The 21,470-nt window shown below is 39.1% G+C and overlaps 1 protein-coding gene across 1 annotated transcript; it reads left to right on the top strand.

Annotated features, from left to right (window-relative positions):
* Positions 1-1,837: 1,837 nt before the first annotated feature.
* Positions 1,838-20,964, top strand: LOC310931130 (GRAM domain-containing protein 4-like; the record flags this gene model as incomplete). The annotated part of the gene is made up of 18 exons (XM_083894240.1): positions 1,838-1,960; positions 2,304-2,409; positions 4,385-4,505; positions 4,601-4,668; positions 6,435-6,567; positions 8,622-8,647; positions 9,113-9,204; positions 9,629-9,720; positions 11,143-11,191; positions 11,534-11,605; positions 13,301-13,344; positions 13,430-13,539; positions 14,862-15,016; positions 17,159-17,267; positions 18,416-18,509; positions 18,795-18,885; positions 19,395-19,463; positions 20,851-20,964. The coding sequence occupies 18 exons, from the start codon at positions 1,838-1,840 to the stop codon at positions 20,962-20,964; spliced, it is 1,668 nt and encodes a 555-aa protein (XP_083750366.1).
* Positions 20,965-21,470: the final 506 nt, after the last annotated feature.

Genomic DNA, 21,470 nt, shown 5'->3' with positions numbered 1-21,470 from the left:
TACCCAGCTGAATGAAAGGAATGTGTCTACATACAAAGTGCGATTCTTTGCATCATGGTCGAGACTGCAAACCTAACACGGAAACAAATCACAACAAATCACTCGCCATTTCAATGTCATTGCAAAAAATGCCTAAAACAGTTCAATGTGCATTGCAACCATTTGAAATAAATGAATAACTACTGCTCAAACTCATGAAAACAGTCCATGAGACTGATTTATGATTGTTGTAGTGTGAATGTGTCTGGGCAGCTACAGGCAGCTACATGCAGGAGGCGGGTCTCTGTCTATCATCCTATCACTGCTCTTGTTGCTTTGTTTTGGAATTTCAGACACATTAGCCCAACCTTAAGGTTGGTCCTACGGCTATGTTGATCATTTGAGTGGATGAATGGAGTTCACTACATGCAGGAGACACAAAGGGCTGAGTATGTTGGTTCTTCCTGTGGCTGCCTCTGCTGTCTCCGCCTACAGAGGTCATTTTTATGTGAGGTAAAGGAACTGGACCCAAAGTGAGGATTTATTATCTGGGCAGAGGTGAGAGGAGGGCGGAACGGTTTGGATCGTACGTGTCACAGTTCTAACAGGTGAAACAGGTTTGGAGAGAAGAGGCAACGTTTACTCCGGCTTCAAGGTTCAAGGTACAACTTTCCTCCTCTGTCAGTTTCTCCTTCTTCCTCTCACACTTCCTCCTTTTCTACGCTCTCAGTCCCTGACTCTGACATGAAACATTGTCCTGACATGTCAGGTTCCTGTAACATCTACATGGATTTGGAAGCAGCTGAAGGTGAAACAAGTTAACTTAGATCAAACCGCTGAGATTTAGACTGCACATCATGTTAATCATGTCACCCAATGTGCATCAATTCAATATCACTATTCTGCCAACAGCAAAACTATGCTTTTGTATTTGTATGATAGAAATATAATGTCAATTATTTGTCTTTATGTCGGAGAAGAAAATACAGTAAAGAAAACCTGTACCACTACATGTAGGTACATGTAACTGTAATATATCAAAATACACAAACATATTATATGTAGTAATGTTGCCTGATCATCTACAGCACTGATGACATTATTTTCTATGCGTAAACACACAGTTACAGGATAAGCGCTTTGCAAGGTCTTACATTTATAGAAATAATAAAATAGAATTAAATACTATAAAAAAACTTTTTTTTTTTTTTTTTTTTTAGATTAAATAACCCATATATGTGAGCAGTACTTTGATTCGCTCAGCTTCTCCATTCTCCTCTCTCTCCATCACTCACACATGCACACAAACACAGAGATGTTGGCATCGGACACACGTGCAGCATCACATCAAACACATTGTTAGGGTTAGTTTGGTTTGAACACAGGGCAGACAGGAGGCTACAGGAGAGCACCAGGATGCCTTGTATTGCTCTTTCATTGTTTGAGCACAGTCTGTTTAAATTAAGCACAGTTAGACCAGTCTGACAGCTCAGATCATTTGAGTGTCAACACATTCACACCTTGTATTGACAGTGTTTAAGGTCAGGGCTGCAACTATCTCTGACCACATGTACGCCCTATACCACAGTAACTGCACTGAATGATGTCATGACTAAAATATGTGTGATACAGTATATGATATTATCAGTGCACATGTTTAATATATATATAAGTATATATATATGTATATATATATATATAGGGTACGATAGATGAGTGATAGAAAAATGTATGAAAGTGTGAGTGAATGGGTGAATAAGAACTGTAGTGTAAAGCAGCTTTGAGTGGTCATCAAGACTGGAAAAGTGCTATTTAAATACAAAACCATTTACCATGTTACCATTCTCAGACGGCCATCATGTTGAAGCGACTGGACAGGATCCGGTTCAGGGGCCAGAGACGAGACGAGGTCCTGGATCCGGCTGAGTCGCCCAACACGTCCGACACAGAAGAGACAGAGGACACAGAGGACACAGTGGAGGTTTTGGAATCTTCTTGATTTTAGGAGGTGAAGGAGGTGGAGGGAGATCCGCGTTGTTATGCTCTGGTACACCCACTCTTTGAATTAACTAATTTTAATTTAAGTAATTCTAATGCTGAAAGGTGAACTCCCTCTTCATTTTGATATTTCTTGGAGACAGCTGAAGATTGTGGCCCAAACTTGATACGGGTATTTTTTTTTACCATTACAGATCTCCCTCCACCCCAAAGGATAACTGTGCCAGTTTTGTTTTTTTGTGTCAAACATGCCATTTGCAATTATAGACAACAATTGGACCATGACACATAATCCTGATGCTTTATTTTACACCCCCGACTTTTAGGCATGTCCTGAACCATTTCCTGCAGTCGCTCAAGATGACCCAAGGACTGATCTGAATGAGGTCCAAGAGCTCCTAGAAATTACCCTGTTGGAGAAACACTTCTTACGTGAGTATTCTGGTGTTATTAGCGAGAAATAATTCATCATCAAAAAATAAAAATATTAATCAAGATTAATAATTTGGGCTACCAGTCTGGATTCAGGGAATTGAAACCATATAGAGCATTTGTAAATGCCACAAACATGTGAGTCACAGAAGAGACAAGAGAGAGCAGGTGATGTGCTGTTCTTACAACACAGTGCTGAGTTTAGGGCCAAACCTAAAGCACGCAGGCACATTTTTATGTCTTCCCCTTTCTGTCTGGTCTGCATAATCCACACAGGACTGAGGCAGAAAAGGCTCCCATGTCGTGTTTGTTCCTGCAACGCTGTCAATCAAAAACTGGTTCCGCCTTGCAGACAGTTCCTCCAATCGTCATATAGGACAATCTGTCATCAGAGATAAACAGCTGATTCTAGTGACATGTTCTAATTGTCTTTTAGCACATGTTTAGTATTGAAATGCAAATATGAATACACAGGACAAATTTGATGATGTTTTAGAGGAAACTTGAGCTTCTCTTGCTGCCCCTGAGCCAATCACTGGGCTGTACATGCGGTTGATATCTCAGATAATAAGGTAGGCCCTCACGTCACTGGCTGCTTCGAGCAGTTCTGCTTGGAGATCAGCAGAGAGGGTTCTCTTGCAGCGAGGAGCTTGTTTAGCTCTGCACTGAAGGAGCCATGTAGATTCTCATTCATCCAGATCATCAATATACAAAACATATTGAGTTGGTAGCTGTTATATGGCCCATGGATGGTCAGACCAGACTGTGAGGTGGACACGAAACCCTGTGGTCTCTATCCAAGACAACTCCATCTTGATAGAGCTGATCCCCAACAGCACTAATAACATATAACAATCATCAGGTGATAATAGTAATACCAATAACAATTAAAGAAAAAAAATGTATTCACTGGTTCATTCAGGCATGTTATAACTGCAACAACAATGATGATAATAATAATAATAATAAGAAGAAGAATAAGAATAACTACAAAATATCATGGCCTGTCTGCTTCTTGCTGCCGATGTCATCAGTTACAGGACTTTAACTGGAAATGGATTTATTTATTTATTACATTGCTGTATTTAAAGTGATCAGTGTCTAATAAAGTGATAAATATAGAGTGGTCCCAAAACAGTGTGAACAGTGTGTGAGTAGGGCTGTGCATCTTCACTGGTGTCACTATTTAATTCTGTCACACCCATCATGTCAGTGATTTGATTTTATTCTATGATTGCACCACAATTGTTTTTTTTTTTCCAAGTAAATTGAAGACAAAACCAGTGCTTCTGTAATTAAGATAGACGTGTGTTGGTTTGATATATTTTAGCAAACATATCATAGTTTATCATATACCATAATGTTTTCTTCATTCAAAGATGAGTAGTAGGCAGTTCTAGCATCTACTTATACTACGAATACTTGATTTGTGTTATGTTTGTATGCTGCCCAATATACACCTTATAACCACTACAAAACTTACCAGTGAAGCATTGTCACCATTTCATGTGCATAAGTATAAATAAAGTATGAAGTATATTTAAGGCGAGCCTTAAAATGAATTTTGTGCTGGTGTATCTAGTAGGGATGGGAATTTCACACATTTTTAGAGTCGATTGTCGAGGTCCACGTGTCGATTTTTTTTTTTTTTTTTTTTTACAGCAGCAGCAACAGCAGCAATGCGGGGATGTAAACTATTCTACACTGTACTACTTCATTTTATGCTCAAAAACATGGCTGTAATGTCCATTATTGACCATCAGAACAGCGGTAATATAAATGAGGGGCAAAAAAAAAATCAATTTGTCGACAAAAAAGTCCCATCCCTAGTATCTAGTTTAAAAAGTTAGTCTGGAGCCCTGCTTTAAGGCTTTTGATGGACATCACATCAGACAGACAGGCTGAAGGTACCACCACCACCACCACCACCGCAGGGCATAGTTTAAAAATCTAAAACGACGTCTGTGTGTTTCAGATGAGGAGCTGAGTAAACTCAGACAAGAATCCAACGTGGATTTACTGAAGCAGGAGCTGGAAAAGGAGCGATGCATGCGCCTCCAGCTGGAGCAGAAGATCAATGACATCTTGAGATCTCGGTAATTATTCATAGAAATATATGTTATTATGAGCTGCTTGTTTCTTTGTGGATTGACGCACTGATTTCTTTCTTTCATGTGGTAAAACTGCACAGCCTCGATGACTCATCTTGTCAGACACCTAAAGCTCCGCCTCCCGACACACCTGCAGGCGGCAGCACAGGTGAGCTGTGCAAACACTCTGTGTTTCTTTAGGCATCAATACTTCTTAATAGCACTACTTCCTAAATCCTGTAATCTAAATTTTGTTTCTGCCATTCACCCATTCACACCCATTTACTCACACAAACTAAAAACTCACCAGTACTCTCAATGACCACACAACACTGTTAAATTGATTATTATAATATTTTATTCTATGTTTATTTTGCATTCGTGTTTTATGTAGTGCTGTCAGTTAACTGTCGTTTTTTTCCCACATGCTGTTGCAGCAACTGGTTGTTGTTAGAACAACTACAACACCACACCGGATCTAGCTAGACCGGAAACAAAACAACAGACCCCATGCGCGAGCCGGCAATAAACGTTACGTTTTGAGTGGATGGCGAGCACTGTGTGCTTTTCCGTGTGAAGACACGTTAGCTTGTTACAGCAACAACACATTAAACAACGGGACTTCGTCTGTGTTGAAGAACGGCTCTTTATTCACTGTACTTAACGACGTTAATGAAAACTCACCATAAGAAGATAGAGCGGTGCTGGCGTCACGTCATCATCTCAGACAACTACTGTGTCTGTCCTGCTCTCTTCCGGGCGCTGAATAATCATCTGTTTGTTGTCTAACACGTTAGCATAAAGATTGCTATCTTAAAATGCTAACTAGTCTACTTACATAGCAGAAGTGAGATCTGGGTCTGTCTCTGTCTTTGTTAAAGGTCCCCTATTGTGCAAAATCAAGACTCAGTCATGTTTTAGTTGTTCTACTTTGTTTAAGTATAGGCGATAAAACACGCGATGTTTACACCTACCAACCAAGTGACGACAGTGCGTACATTTCACCGTGAATGTTGGCACCCTGCCAGGCAGAGTACTTCACAGCTCCACCGTAGCTCCCCCTTGTCCCTGTGAAATACGAGAGTGCAGGCAAGGAGGAAGAGTGGCTGCACAGCGGAGCACAGTGTTTTACACAAACTTCCAGCCTCAGAGGACTTGTGTGTCCAGTGGATATATTTTATTTATGAAAAAAATGTTCACAAGCTTCACAAGCCCTTTGTTGATGATCGTGTGTGTAAATTCCTATGCTGGAGGGACACCTTGAACGCACCAGTTACTGCAGAAAGATGTAGATGTTGTCCTACATTTCTTCTCAACCAAAGGCTGCCTTTCTGTCGTGTTTCCACATTCTCTCCTCGTGTTGTTGATCCACACACATCACTTGCAGCCGCATTAACACTGGTGCGTTCAGGGTCTTTTTCTAGCATGGGAATTTACATACACGCTGCGCATTAATCGTTTTTTTGACACAGACAGGTTCATTAGGGCACCAGGACCTAGTTTAACTTGGGTTAATAGGGTATAATATGGGACCTTTAAGAAGTACAGCCACAGTTTAGTTATTCTTAATGTTCACCATGTCGTGGCTTCTTACAAACTTCAAGTTGAAGATGAAAATCCCTAATTTTGATTAAAAAAAAATTTCATGTTTTACTCGTTTTGTGCTGGGCCGACTTGTGCCCTCTTTGGCCGTGGGGGCCACATTTATGTCTCTCTCTTCTAATCCTATATGTGCACCACTTCACCACCTGCACCAGCATTTGAGATGGAAAACAATGCCACTGAGAAACACAGAAACACAAACTATAAAAGTTACACACGGCAGCTTTAATAATCCAGTTCTTATTATGACAAAGTTCGGCACAGACTTCAGTATGTACTGTAAACTTAACTTAATAAATGTGGTCATGCAGCTTTCCTGTTTTCTCTTCTCAGATAAACAGGACGACACTCTGTTCAGCAGTGTCCTGAAATTTCTTTATCAGCATGTGGGGGTTTGTATCGAAGACTTTCGTTTCCAGCCAGAGGAGATGACAGAAGAGACAGAGGAGCCACTCAGTGCCAAGAGGTAAGGAGGAAAATACATGAGCTGTTGGTATCAGCCCTGGGAAACACTACATACACAGCTCAGGGAGTCAATGACCATTGATAGTCCTTGTCAGGACAGTGCGTACGGCACTGTTTGACAGAAGCCCAGGGCCCGGTTTTTCAAAAGTAATCTGCTCGGATTTTGGATAACGGATTGGATCAAATCTTGAAAATGACTTTTTCAAAAGAAAAAACGGATTACGTAATCCGATTAGATCATGTTATCCAATCTTGGTTTTGATCCAGATCAAACCTTTACTTTGGCTTTTTCAGAACTTTTTAGTAGAATTGGCATCACTTTGATCCAACAAATCTGGATTAAACTGATTCCATCAGAAGGGTGGATTCAGCGTGGATTTCAGGCCCAAAATTTAAAGAAACTTTAAAATTGTAACAAATAATACTGTATTTGGATCATGCAATAAAGCTGACAAGACAAACAGCTGTCAATATTAACCACACATAATATATTTAAATTATGTCACTGTTTTTTGAAATCCAAAACAAATCCAAATCAGAAATAGTGTCTTAACTATTGCGTCCCTTGTTGCACGTCCTGTTTGCTCTTGGTAGCGATGTTGTGCAGGACAATACAGGCAAGGGCTATGTTGCATGCTCTCTGTGGTTCTGCTCTCAGGTCGTTAAGGCATACAAAGCACCCATAAGAACTCCATTTAAATGCTCAATTGCATTGCTATTCTACTTGTTGCTCTATATCTATAGTCCTACATTGTTGATTTCCTATCCCATTTGAGCTTATCCAGATTTGGTGATCCTGAAAAGTTTCTATCCGGATCAGATTGATCCAATGATCCAATTGATCCTTTGAAAAACCGGCTCAAAAGTAAGATGGATTACATGATCATGGATAGCAAAAGAAAAAGATTACCAAAACCGGATCAATTTTATCCGGATTAAAGAGCTCATTAGCTGATGTTTTTTTAGTTACGGGCCGTGTTCTTGTTCAGATCTCTGACTGATAGCTATACTTGCGGCGACTGAGGACCTTGTTGCATTTACTTGCAAAGAGGGGTATGTGATTAACTGTGAAATAAAACGTTGGTGTGGGTCGCAGACAATGTAGGGAAATGGAAATGGATCAAACCTTCAGTTTGTGTTTTCAGTAGGATTTGGATAACTTTGATCCACAAAAACAGGATTACCCTGATCCCAACAAGGTAGGGGTAGGATTTCAAGGTGGATTTCAGGAAAAAAATGTAGTAAAACTTTAAAATTGGTCAAATAATACATTTGTATCATTTAGTGTATATACTTTCATTTATAAGTATAAATGCACTTGACTTACAATGATAAAGACATAGGCTACCAATTAAGCCTTTCAGTATAGTAAAGTAAAAATAAAAATGATCTTGTCCCTATGAAATAAACCCCCAAACAGTCCCTCATTCTGACAGAACACCAGAGGTTGGTCTGGTTCTTCAACAGGCTCAGGTGCATCATAAAAGGCTCATAAAAGAAATTATAAATGGAAGTGGATGTTTATGTTTTGTGTTTCGTCTCAAAATAAACACTTAAAGTGACCCAATGTTGGCTCTTCTACCTGTTTTTTACATAGCTGGTAATCCTGAAAACTGTGTATCTGGATCAGGGTGAGCCAATCCAATGTTGCTTTGAAAAACCGACTTAAAAGTAAGACAGATTACCTGATCCTGGATAGCAAAAAAATGGGATTTCCAAATATGGATCATTTTGATCCGGATTCCATTTTTTGAACCACTGGGCCCAGAAAATGTCGTCCAAATCCGTCCACTTTTTGAATTACACTGCCCACAGCTAGATAATCTTTGATTCTCACTGTCCACCTGAACCTCTGCATTGACTCTCTGTAAGTACGTTGACAGAATCTCCCCCACTGCGCTCATCATACTATGTGAGTGGCAAATGTGGGACAGCGTCGTGGCTCAGTTCTCTGGACATTATTGCTATTGTCTAAATGAACTTATTGTGTTTATAATTGAGTTTAAAAGAGCTTTTGTCTTAAATCAGGATCATGAACTGCTTTCCTTTCCACAGGTTGACAGAAAACACGAGAAGACTAAGTGAGTATATTTTTTTGTTCATATTTTTAACAGTATGGTGTCTTTTCATTTAATTTTTGTTCATTTTGAATGGACTGAACCACAATATCCCTTATTATAGCCAATAATAAAACTGAACAGATTTGAACATAAATAAATAAATAACCAAAGATTTCTCTCTTTTCTGTAACAAAATAATACTGTTGAAAAATACAAAGTAAATGATCAATCGGACTGGGATTTGTCCCCAAAGCATGCTGGGAAGTGTAGCTTGAAACAACTGTTAAAAGAAAGGTGTATCAGTCCTCCTCTTAGTCATTCTTTTTAAAGCTGAGGGGCAACATGACTGAGGGCTACGTCTCGTCTTTGTGTAGAAGGAGTGCAGAGTGAATTTATTTGTGTACTTTATAGAAGTATTAGAAATGATTACACAACAAAGTTCAGACATATCCACTTACTTTGTGCCTTCTGCTGTCATGTTTCCAGAACGAGGATACAGACCAGTGAATCATTTCCTGCAGAACCTATCCGCCTTATCCAGCTGGTACTCTGCCTACACATCGGCCATCGTCTTCATTGTGAGTCCATGCACATTTGGGCTTCTTCGCTGTAGCGGGAACCTTTCAAGCACGACACCTGTAGAGTTTGTCCCCATCAGGCTCCTGTAGAAACACAGCGTGTCGCGATCGTGGAGGACTTTGGAGAAGCGGTCCATGACTATATTATTATAAAGGTCTTATTCTAAGGCTCCGAAAATAATACAGTAATTATTAAACAACACTGGTGTCATCATTTGTATTGAACATTTAAAACAATAACCAGTAATATCTCATTTACCTTTAAATCTGTAAACTGCACAAGCACTGTACCTTTCACAGTGTGTACAGGTACATTTTGTTTGTTCACATGCATGTGTGTGTGTGTGTGTGTGTGTGTGTGTGTGTGTGTGTGTGTGTGTGTGTGTGTGTGTGTGTGTGTGTGTGTGTGTGTGTTTAAATAAAGGTCTACATGTATGCAGCGTGGCGTGGATGGGCCATCCCGATGTTCCTGTTTCTCGCCATCCTCCGCCTATCCTTAAATTACCTCATCGGCAGGTTTGTACAACTCCCACCCACTTTCCTTCAGCTAACACATCAATCAACAACAATCAACCAGAGTGTGAACCTGATTTAGGGAAAGTGATGTTGTCCTTAGTTTCTGCATCACACATACTTTATTCATCTTAAAATTCGAGTGACAGTCCTCAAAGGCTATAAAATGATGAGTTTTATGAGCAAAACAGTAGACAACAGGCCAGTTATCTTCACTGAAGACTCTTTGCACATCACTCTGATGTGAATAATCTCTTAACAAGGACCTCCTGTAAGGTCCAGACACCACCATTGGAGTTCTGCAGGTGTACAGGATGAAAGTCCACCTATTTGGTGTTGTGTAACATTGGTAACTTTTGCACTGCACCAAACTAAACATGTAGATAATGATTGGCTAGGGCCTGTGCTGGAAGATTTCCTACAATGCTTTGGTTGGCTTACACTCTAGCTGCTGCATTTCTCAACTTAGAGGTAGAGGAGACGTGGTCTCCCATCCTGACATTCTGGGGTCCACAGCGGCTGAGGGCCCTCCAGGTATATCCTTAAAGAATGGAGATCCAGCAGCTATTGTGAAACATTTAGTGGTTATTATAGTCCAGAACCATGAGCAGTTCAGTCCTGCTGTAAAAATGAAATTAAAATGGACAAAATGTAAAGAAAGCTGCCAGGGGCGGAGCTACGGGTGGCAAGGGGGCCCCCTACCATTTTAGAGCCTTGTTTTTGTCAAATGGTGTGCAGCAGCATTCTGAACAAGCAGAAGGTGAGCGATGCAAGCCTGATAAACGTTAAAGTTATAAAGGCCATGATGTAATAGTAGTTATTTCACTGTTGATGAAATGTGATTAGAAAATGGTCAGAAAGTCAGAATTTAAGGGTGTGATTGAAACTGTGGTTTTCAAAATAGGGCTAAGGTTGTCACTGTCAGACAGGAAGTCAGAGAACTCAGATAAGATAAGAAGAGCCATGGTGAACAGTAAACAATAGCTAGCAGGACAGATTGTTGTCATTTCCAGTTTTGGATGCAAAAGACTTTTAAAATGACGCACAGATAAGTCTTAGTTTTGGTTTAACTGATAAACTGCAGTTATAAAATGCTCTAACCCCTCCTCCTTCACCTGTGTTTCATGGAATATGTGTATTAATACGAGTAGAAGGAGTGGATTCTCCACTCCAGTAATGGAGGATTCTCCGAAAATCAAACTCAACTGTGACTAGTTGCACTCAAATATTTGTTTGTTGGACATTGGTAGTTAAGGGCAAATCGGTAGTTTATATGGGCAGAGGATGAACTCACGGAAACACACAGTGAACATAGACAGCGATTAGGAAACACAAGTCTTCACTTTGATTGGTTTCGTTACAAGTGTCAAATGTGAACAAAATGTTTGGTTAATGTTTACCATAACCTCTCTGCTCTGCACTCAGAGGCTGGAGGATCCAGTGGAGCATTGTACCTGAATTGGTAGAACCTGTGGTGGTGAGCAAACTCTCTTCCATCTATTATTTTTATCTGTATTGATAAGGGACACATCGGATCTCATTTTTTAAATATTCACATGACTGTTATTTTAGGACCACGTAGTAGGTGATGGGCTGTGGTTACGGTCAATGATAATAACTTAACTTGTCAGAGATCAATTCTATAAAGTCCAGTTTGTATCTCAGACAAATTAGAGGAAGAGTAATTTAAGATGTCTGACTGACACTGTGAAAATACCACGTGGATCAATGATTGTGCTTTTAACGTCAAGTGTTTGAGGTGAATGTTGATGTCAGTGTGTGACATTTCACCTCTGTTTCCTCTTGAACTCTTCAGGAGCCTCCTAAGGAAGACCGGACGATGTCAGAGAAGTTCCAGCTGGTTCTGGTTGTCGCCCAGAAGGCACAGGTGAGGCCTGTTATCTCAGCTATTGCATGCCAAAACATGTGAACATTGTTTATAAATACATACAAAACACAGACTGGAACAATCATGATTTATCTGGATCATTGATTGTACCCTGAGCACCATGAGAGTTGTTAAAGTCACATGGGTGAATGTGAATTGGGGTGAAAGCATTTGGGGAGGCCCCTCAAGAATGGACAAAGATGACATCCTTCTCTCAGACCAGTGGTTGTTTGGTCTCACCTATGTAAAGTTTTGAGCACTCCTCATTGCACTGCACTGCATACAAACCATTGGAGTGAAACACAGTCTTTGCCTCAGGTTGTGGCTGGGTTCGAAAATTTGCACACATTTTGTGCTTCTGGAAAATCCCCCTGGATTTCTCGGATAAGCCAGACATGTGGGATGGCGATGATGCTCTGTCTGTTGTTTTGTGTTGCAGTCTTTGTCACTGTACACAATTCTGCTTGAGATCCACAGCCATCTTGTTAAATGTATTAAAGCTCACATAGAGTGGTCCTGTTGCACATATATGTTAGTTATGGAGGTCTACTTACATACATTAACTTGTTTTTATGGTCAAAAACCTCCTAGTTGCTGTAAACGAGCCGATAGAAATTCTCTTTTCTGACGCTGTTTCCCAGCCGCAAGATTTGAGACTCAACTCTCTCACTCAGAAGACAGAGTCTTGTGATTGGCCAGTACTATTCAGCACACCCGCTCTCAGAAGCACAGCTCCCCCCTCTGGAACGGTGGATGCACTGCTACTCATTATCAAAACATTGTTTTAACAATGTTTAAAAATAGCTTCTTTCGCCGCAGTCCCTTTTATGACTTTGACCCAGAGTCAGAAGACACTGTCGCTCGTGAAACACCTCCACAACGGACGTTATTCTTCTTCTGCGGTTCAATGTACGCAATCGGATGTACCCGGACTAGTGCAGGAGGATCTGCTGTTCCGGAGAACCGGTGTTTAAGTAACCGGACCGGGTTTTTTCAGAGATCTCACTGAGCCCGAGATTACAATAAAACACAGCGTTCTCAGCAGTGGCTGAACTGTTTGTTTAGAACCTTCAGGGCTTCTTAAACAAGGTAATGACGCAGATACACACTAAAAAACAGCGTTAATTGGAACTTCCGGTCTAGGTCCGCTTTAATTTATTTCACATTGTGTTGAATTAATGTTATTCTGACTGAAGAAACTGTTAGGAAACTGTGTGTCTTTTGTGAATGTACACTATGACACATGTTGGTTGAGAGAGCCTGAATTTGAGCTATTTGAGCCAAATTGAGGCACCAAATTGGCTGAGTTAGTTAATTAACTTTCCCTAAATATCAAATCAAATTATTGTTCCCCAATAATGCTGAGGCTTCCACCTTCCTCGATGATCATGGCACAGTCCAGAAAAGGTAACTGTCTGTACCCAGTATCCTCCTTGGTGAACTTGCTCTTTATTTTGTTATTTATATTTCTAGCAACTTTTACTCCACTACATTTTCTAAATAAATTGTGTACATTTCCTCTATTTACTAATTACTACCAAATAAAATCAGAAGAAGAGTTGGTATTATGGTCTATATTTATGTAGAGCTTTTCCAGTCTTCACCAGCTGCTTTAGACTACAGTTTCACCTATTCACACATCTTTCATGTCCATTCACTTCAATTTTCTTTCTTGTTGTTGTTTTGTCTTCACAGAATCTTTTTGGGAGACTGGCCGACATCCTGGAGAAAATAAAGAAGTGAGTTTTGTCTCAACAGATTTGATTCCAGCTCAGACAGAAGTGATGGTCCATAGATAGACATTTCATATGTTTGTGTTTTCAGTTTGCTCACGTGGGTGCAGCCAGAGTTAACTCAGAAGTTGTATGTTGGACTGTGGGTGGCCTTCATCTCATCCTGCCTGCTGCCGTACGACCTGTTGGGATTTATTATAGGTACATTCATACACATACAGTAAATATGGTTTGGTATCATCTGGGTCTTTTTATACTGATGTGAAAGCAGTGGTGGTAGTACAACACAAAAATAGCCATTTTCACTTTGAAAGCAAACATGGATTTCAAATCAGACAATACTCAAAATATACATCTGTTACATCAGCGTAAAGTCCAGCCAGAGGTGGAAAGTAACGAAATACATTTACTCAAGTTACTGTATTGAATACTTTTTTTGTGTATTTTGTATTTTTTAAGTCCAATTTAAAAATCAGGATTTTGTATTTTACTTGAGTACGTATTGACTCGAGTATTGTACTTAGTTACTTTATAAATCCTATCTGTTACTGAGTAAAAATAAACATTCAGCACAATGAAGACCTACAGGGGGAAAATATACAGCAGAACCAGACCAATGATGATGTTATTATCACCAGCACTGGTGTGTGAACATAGAGGGCGTGGCCAAAATATTTTTGGATTTCTGACCTTGTCATATTTCTACTACCCTCACACCCCACGCAAAGTAACTAATTAACTTTTACTTAAAGTACATTTCAAATGAACTACTTTTACTTCTACTTGAGTAATATTTCATCAAAGTATTGGTACTTTTACTTGAGTACAATATTTTAGTACTTTTTCCACCTCTGAGTCCAGGGGATGAGGGGAGTAACAATGTAAAAACAAAACCTTGGGATATTTTAAAAGGAGAAAGGCAGAGACAAAGTGGAACGTAACTGCAAATAAAGTTTATTTACAATGAATTAGCATAATGTAAACTTAAAGTGAGCTGCTCCAAAAGTAGCTGATCGACCCACAAGAGAGTGAAAGACACCATTAACCTAAACAGACAGATCAAACCAAACTTAAACCACCAAGTATAAATAAACCCTTTCTTTCTCTTTAAATGCCAGGATCCATCTGGATCACTGGGTTTGTCGCAGCTTGTAGCACTAACACACCTTAAAATGAAAAATAAACAAATGTACATTACAAATAAAACTTAAGCATTCTTTTTGAATGTTACAAGTTTGCATCACTTTCTCATTTTTAGCTTATCTGTTTACACCAAGTTGAAATAGAAATTGGATTCTGTTCAATAGAAACACATGGATGTGTGAAATCTTGCCACTGGCTTTCACACTAGCTTCTCTCCATCACCTCACAGATGTAGCACAGCTTGTGAGCTCTGGGACAGTTCTGTTAAAACTGCTATGGCAGTTGAGATTTACTATCTTGTTAATACTGGGCTTGACTTTGTCTGTATAAGATCATATTTAAGATTCAGCTGCGTGTCTGATTACAGCACTCCTCTTCAGCTATGTTCGCAGGTATAAAGTTCTTCATCATCACCTTCATCTTCAAGAGATGTCCCAAGCTGAGACAGCGCTTTGACAGCCCCTATATTATCTGGACCAATTTACCAACAGACCTGCAGGTGAAGGAGCGCAACAGCATCAAAAGGAACAGACAGGTCAGTATCCAGCTCACAGACCTCAAAGCTGCTCTGGATTCTACAACTTGTGTCAAAGTGTACTTTGTGAGAGTGTTACTTACAACATGGTTTGACCAAACCCTGTGTGCCAAAAAGTGCTCAAGTTTGATATTCAGTCCAGATTTTTAGTGATGGCAAAGTCATGCATGTTATCTATCTCATTTCTTCAGATTTTCATGTTCCAATGAATAATGACTGACACTCTCTCCACACTTTTCCTGCAGTTCCATCATGAAATGTCATTTTGTGACTTTAAAGTGACAGAGTCGGTAAGGTTTTTGAAGTGTGGTTGTGTGAAGCACTGACACAGAGTCTGCTCAGACATGGTATTAGACAGCATTATATACAGATCAAGGCAAGGCAGGCATTTGTATAGCGCCATTCTTACACAAGGCAATTCATAGTGCTTTACGGGCAGGAACTACATTTGAAATTAAAACACAATCAATTAAAAAATCAATTATAGAAATTAAAACCATTTAAAACATCAAACAATTAAAAATCAAGCAGAAATTAATGCAATTTAAAATAATTTGAAATTAGTAACACAATAAATTCAAGAATCAACTATGAAATTAAAACAATTTAAAACATTGAACAATTTAAAATCAACAATATAAAATCAAGCAGAAATGAATGCGATTTAAAATCATTATTTTAAAATCATTAAAATCGTTAAAAAGAAAAGTGGTTAAAATGGGTAATATTAGAAAGCTGCAGTAAACAACAATGTCTTCAACCCTGATTTAAACAAGCTGACAGGTGTTCAGGGAGCTTGTTCCACAGGTGAGGACCATAGAAGCTAAATGCAGCTTCGCCCTGCTTGGTTCTGACCCTGAATTTATCTGAGGGGTCTGGACGCTTCATAATCGACGAGCAGCTCTGACATGTATTTAGGCCCAAGACCATTCAGTGACTTGTAGACTAGTAGCAGGATTTTAAATTCGATCCTTTGACACACAGGGAGCCAGTGCAATGATTTAAGGACAGGTGTGATATGGTCCATTTTCTTGCTGTTGGTCAGGACTCTGGCAGCAGCATTTTGGATGAGAATGCTTCTCAGATCAGATGAGATATGAGAAGAAAAACTGCATTTGGAGGTGATGTGTTGACTATTATGGGCATGAATGAATGCAATCTGTTTAAAGAACGCATTAAAGATGGCCTCCTCAGATGATATCATCTGACCTGCTGCAGTTTTACAGTATATCTAATCTTCATTGTGCAGCTACATGAGTTGATTTGGAACAACAGCAAAAGCCAGAATATTAACAGTGATCGACACATTTTTTTTTTTTTCCAATGGTTAAAATATATATTTCTCACAATAAGATAACAACCCAGGAACAATAAAGCTGATTTCCAAAGTCAACAACTAGAGAAAGACTGGGAGAACCATCTGCTGAACCATCTGGCCATAGAAAAACTTTAAGATGAACCTTAACGAAGAAGTTAGTACTGTAAGAGTAGTCATGGACAGGCTTTCTGTCCCCTAGGAAACAGAAGGAACAAAGCTCTTCTCCTGGACCTCCTCAGCCACAGCCTTAAAGATAATCTTGCGTATCCAGAAGAAACCACCTCCTTCAGTTTTTTTTCTGTTCTCCTGGTAATCCTGAATTTTAACATTCCCTTCCCTGGCAGCTGATGGTGCCACTAATTAAAATGTGTGGACAGGTATAAGAGGCAGCGTCGGGAATGTGATGAAAATACGACTGTGAAGTCCAAAACACATGAAAACACCATCAACCGAAACCTGTATGTTCAGTAGGACTTCACAACTGGAGAACTTCATGTCCAGTTGATATTGACTCAATGTGCTTTGGATGAATGAGAATCTACATTGACAAATTGTGAAATGCTACTAAACATGCAATTTTCATATGTATGTGTGTTTGCAGCCATAATTCTCACGTTATTAATGTTGTGTGCTTCTTTTGCTCACCTGCTCAATGCAAAATATCCCTTTTTGTATGTAACGGACATTGATTTATTCTTAAAAGTTACACACTAAGGCTTTAAGAGAAGCTCAGCTGTCGGGATCTTCATACATACTGTGACAGTCTTGTCACATTTTCAGAAAGAAAGAAAGAAAGAAAGTGAAATGCCTTTTTTCACCTGCAGGGTCCTGTGGGCGTCAGCCGGGACGAGGATGGAGGACGATGCTACAGCACGAAGAGAGGAGCTTTTTATGAAGTTTTCAACCTGCCGGAAAGTGAGCATCCACTGACAAGTAAGAAAATACACACAGTCATATCATTCATTATACAGCATAGCATCTAAGGTGACACATGGACCACGATTCCTTGCGTCGGAAATTCTGAAAGCAATGCACAATGTGTGTGGATATTATTACGAAAATAACGCCTGGAAAAAAAACCCATGAGTGATCTCATTGGAACAGGAATTTGCCATCACATGCCTTACTCACTTTCATAGGTAGAAACAAATAAGACCACTGTGTTTTATGCAGTAGTAATATTTCGCTTCATCATTTTTCACCACATGTCATATGTACTGCATGAATTATGAGTAAAGCATTGCTTTTGTGGGAAGATCAAAGTCTATAGAAGTTGGACAGAGAGCCATCTTTTATTTTTTGCAGTGTTATATTTCCTGCCTTTGCAGACATCCTTCACCTTCAGTGATTAGTGCACAAACAAAGACCACACAAGAAAATGGTATTTTTTTAAACCACATAACTGACATTTCAGATGACAGTAGAGTTCTGCAGATGCATGATGACTGGAGGAACTGCTAGGAGGCGGGACAAGTTTTTGATTGACAGCGTTGCAGAAACAAACACAACAGTGGAACATTTTCTGCCTCAGTCCTGTGTGGATTTTGTGATGAAGTCGATGAGCGATATAGAACATTTTCATTTGTACACATACACTGTAAATAAGGTCTTACTGTTCTTGCTGAGTCTCAAGCTATTTAACAGCCGGTGGTGTCCTTTGTCTGATTCTACTCTACATGATAGCGCTAGACTACAGACAGGACAGTCACACACACACTATATTTCTACAAAAGTAACAGAATGTCAAGTCAATATATCGTTTTAGTCTCTTTATATTAGATTCAAGATTCAAGATTTGTATTTGTCACATGTGGATACAAGTAACCCCAGTGAAATGACATTGCAAAACAAGCCCCTCCGTGCAACTGTGAAGCACTAATAAAATAAAATAAAATAAAATAAAATAAAATTTAAATTCAAAATAATTTCAAGATAAAATATAAAATATTTACAAAATACACAAGAAATAAAAATAAAAAGCAATAAGATGCAATAAAATACGGATCAAATACACAATACACAATGTTCACTATAGCTGTGTTCAATATCCTTGTGCTTAATTCATTGTGTTGTTGTGTTAGTGAGTGAGAACGGCTGGCGCTGTTGCCTCATCAACAGAGACAGGAAAACGCTGAAAGAATACATTCGCAACGGAGTCCTCTACATTACTGAGAAGTAAGTTCTTTACGTTCTTTCACTTTTACCTTTACTTTTAAGATACAACCAGGTGACCAGGCCAGAATACCACAGTAAAACATATATGTTCAGTGAGACTATAGCTGCTATTGCTGGCAAAGATGCTTCTTATTACTGCAACTGGACAAACATTTACATCTACAGTATATTGCAGTGTTGATAGTTAAGTTATTTGTAATGTCACATCCAGCATATACAGTAGCATACAGCTGTGGTGCAGGTTCGTGTCTCTGAATGTTAACTGAACTGCCACCGTCTCCTCAGTTATCTGTGTTTCGAGAGCTCCAGCTCCAGATCTGGATCCACCAAGAGGAACAAGGTCTTCAAGCTGCTTGACATCAAAGACATTCAGAAGGTAATGAAGTCTCCCTGGACCTATCAAGACCCAGCATGTCTTTGGTTAGATATTTCAGCTTTGTTTGTGTGTGAGATACTGATGATGGTGACGCACACAGTATAAGACTATGATAGTGAGACTGGGGAACCAGAGGCATTTACACTGTGCACTTTAGTGAGCTGGGTCAGATCTTATAATGTGTTCTTAGTAAGGCTGTCAGTGCTTTCATTGAAATTCAGTATTTGGAAACAACATGTTTCCACTGCTGTTGAGTGGCTGCATGATTTATTTGTTTATTGACAGAGTAATTTGCCCTCCTTTTGCAGCTATTTGATGACCCAATGTACCAGATTGCCATTATCTCGACCAGTAGGGGCGCCTATATTTTAAAAACGAAACTCTGGGCTGTAATCTGCTGCCACCACCACAAACGACCAATCGGGTGGTTTGAGTTTGAGGACAGAGACTGATGCTGAATCAGGCAAATACAGATGATAATTTGACTTTGTCCTCTCCTTCTCTCATAGCACAAAGTGTTGTCAGTGCTGCCTGGATCTGGAATGGGTATCTCCATAGCAATATCATCCACTCTGAAGGTAAGGCTCAGTGTGATGGCACAGTTAGATTTAATGTGATGTTGCAGATTAAAAGGTGTGCTCTCTTTAGTAGAGAAAAGAAATAAGCCCAGGACACAAACAACATCAGTGTTTGAATAGATATTAACATGCTTTACTTGAGAGTCTCAAAAATAGGATATAAAAACACTCACACAATGATTGATTTTACAAATCAGTATTAAGTTCTCAAGTGATCTGACAGCAAATGGCACCTTCTGGATTATGGAGGCTGTAGAGTTGAATAATAACCACATTCCAGAGATCATCTGTGGCATATGAAACAAGTTCGACTGTTACTTTATACAAATCTGCAGAGGAAATGCAACTATCAAATATTCAAATAAAGGAAAGGTGTGACCAGACAGACTTAAAATCAGTGGTGGAATAGAAAAAGAAAAAATGAGCAAAAATGTTATTTCAAAATACTCACTTACAATTGAACCACTTATATAACGTTTTTAACAAAATCTTGCTTAATTATACATGCAGACACATGATCATGGATTTAAGGTCATGTTTCTGTCCACCTGATAAAGTTAACTTTTAGCTGTTAAATGCTGCTCAACACTGTTTACATTTTGCAGAGAGGGTGTCCGCCTCCCAAAATGACACACCTATTCTATTCTAACTGACTGTAGGAAAATTAAGTTTGTGTGCATTTTGGTGAAAAGTAATCTATTAAAGGTCCTTTCAGCTCTTTGACATGGGCCCTGATCATTAAATCCAGAAATGATGACATGGTAATTTCAAGTTTGTTTAATTTGTATGCTTTATTTTTTTTATTGAAAATATGGTATAAACATGTAATAAATATATGAATAAGGAGTAAAAATAAGTGAGATTTATAAGAAATTGATCTGTTTAGGGCTAAAATTAACTAATAACGACAGGACAGTTATCCACGCTGGATGTGTCTTCAACACCTCAAAATAAACCACCATGGTTGGATTACGTTCATAGTTATAAGAGGTTACAGTTAAGATGAACTGAGTGTGAAATGTTATCATAACTCATTCTGTGTGTATCTGTGTGTGTGTTCATCATGGCCCAAGTAAAACGTTTGTCAATTGCTACTATCTAAGTTACAGCAGCTTTAGTTTTACCTGAGCAACGAAGTTGTCAGAGGTTTTCTGTCTCTATGATGTTACATGAAGTTTAACAACCTGATTTGCTTCATCTGGATGCATGAATAAATATAAACTCTCAACTAATTAACAAAGTGAAAATGCTTGGAAATATCTGTACATTAACATGAATTTATGGCCATATGTTTTAGGTTTATTTATTTAATGGATTAAGTTATCTTCTCATCACAAGATACTGACTCCACACAAGTGCTGCTAATGTTCTCTTTGTTCTGTTGCAGCCATTGGTGTTTGGTGCAATGTATCACAGAGATGAGGCCTTTGAAGCCATCTCCACCCAGTACAACAAGATTCTGGCCATCGCTACAGACACCAACCCAGAGACATGTGATTAATGTCTCTGGATTAATGTCTCAACAGTGATTAAGACAACCACGACCAATCACTGTTGGTAAACACGTTTACATAAAGGTCCCAGTAAAGCAGTGCCTCTTACAACAAAGAATAACTTCATTAACATTGTTTTTAGTGATTTAAACTGCATCAATTTGTCTATGTGGATGTACAATTACACTTTATTCTAGTGCGGCAAAAACTGCATGTCCCCCGGGGTGACGCGCAGCCCCCACCCCCCTGGTATCGCAGCGCCCCACTACTGCACTAAAGAGAACAGTGTAGGTCAAATCTGAGAAAGTTGACTTGACTCAAATATTAGATGTATTGAATTGTGTAAGGGACTTGGTGGGTGGTGGTGAAATGACCTGAATTATAAACGTAGCACTGCTATGTTTTTGCATATCTTTTCTATCAGTTTTGATTTTGTATCAATGAAATGAAACCCTTCCTATTTATCATTGAAAGGGATAGTTAATGTTGTAATGTAGTTCATGTGTGTAACTGT

Source organism: Microchirus variegatus, assembly GCF_963457635.1.
Source record: "Microchirus variegatus genome assembly, chromosome: 8".
NCBI lineage: Eukaryota > Metazoa > Chordata > Actinopteri > Pleuronectiformes > Soleidae > Microchirus > Microchirus variegatus.
Note: the sequence above shows the minus strand (reverse complement) of the source record. Positions and strands in the feature narration are given on the sequence as shown.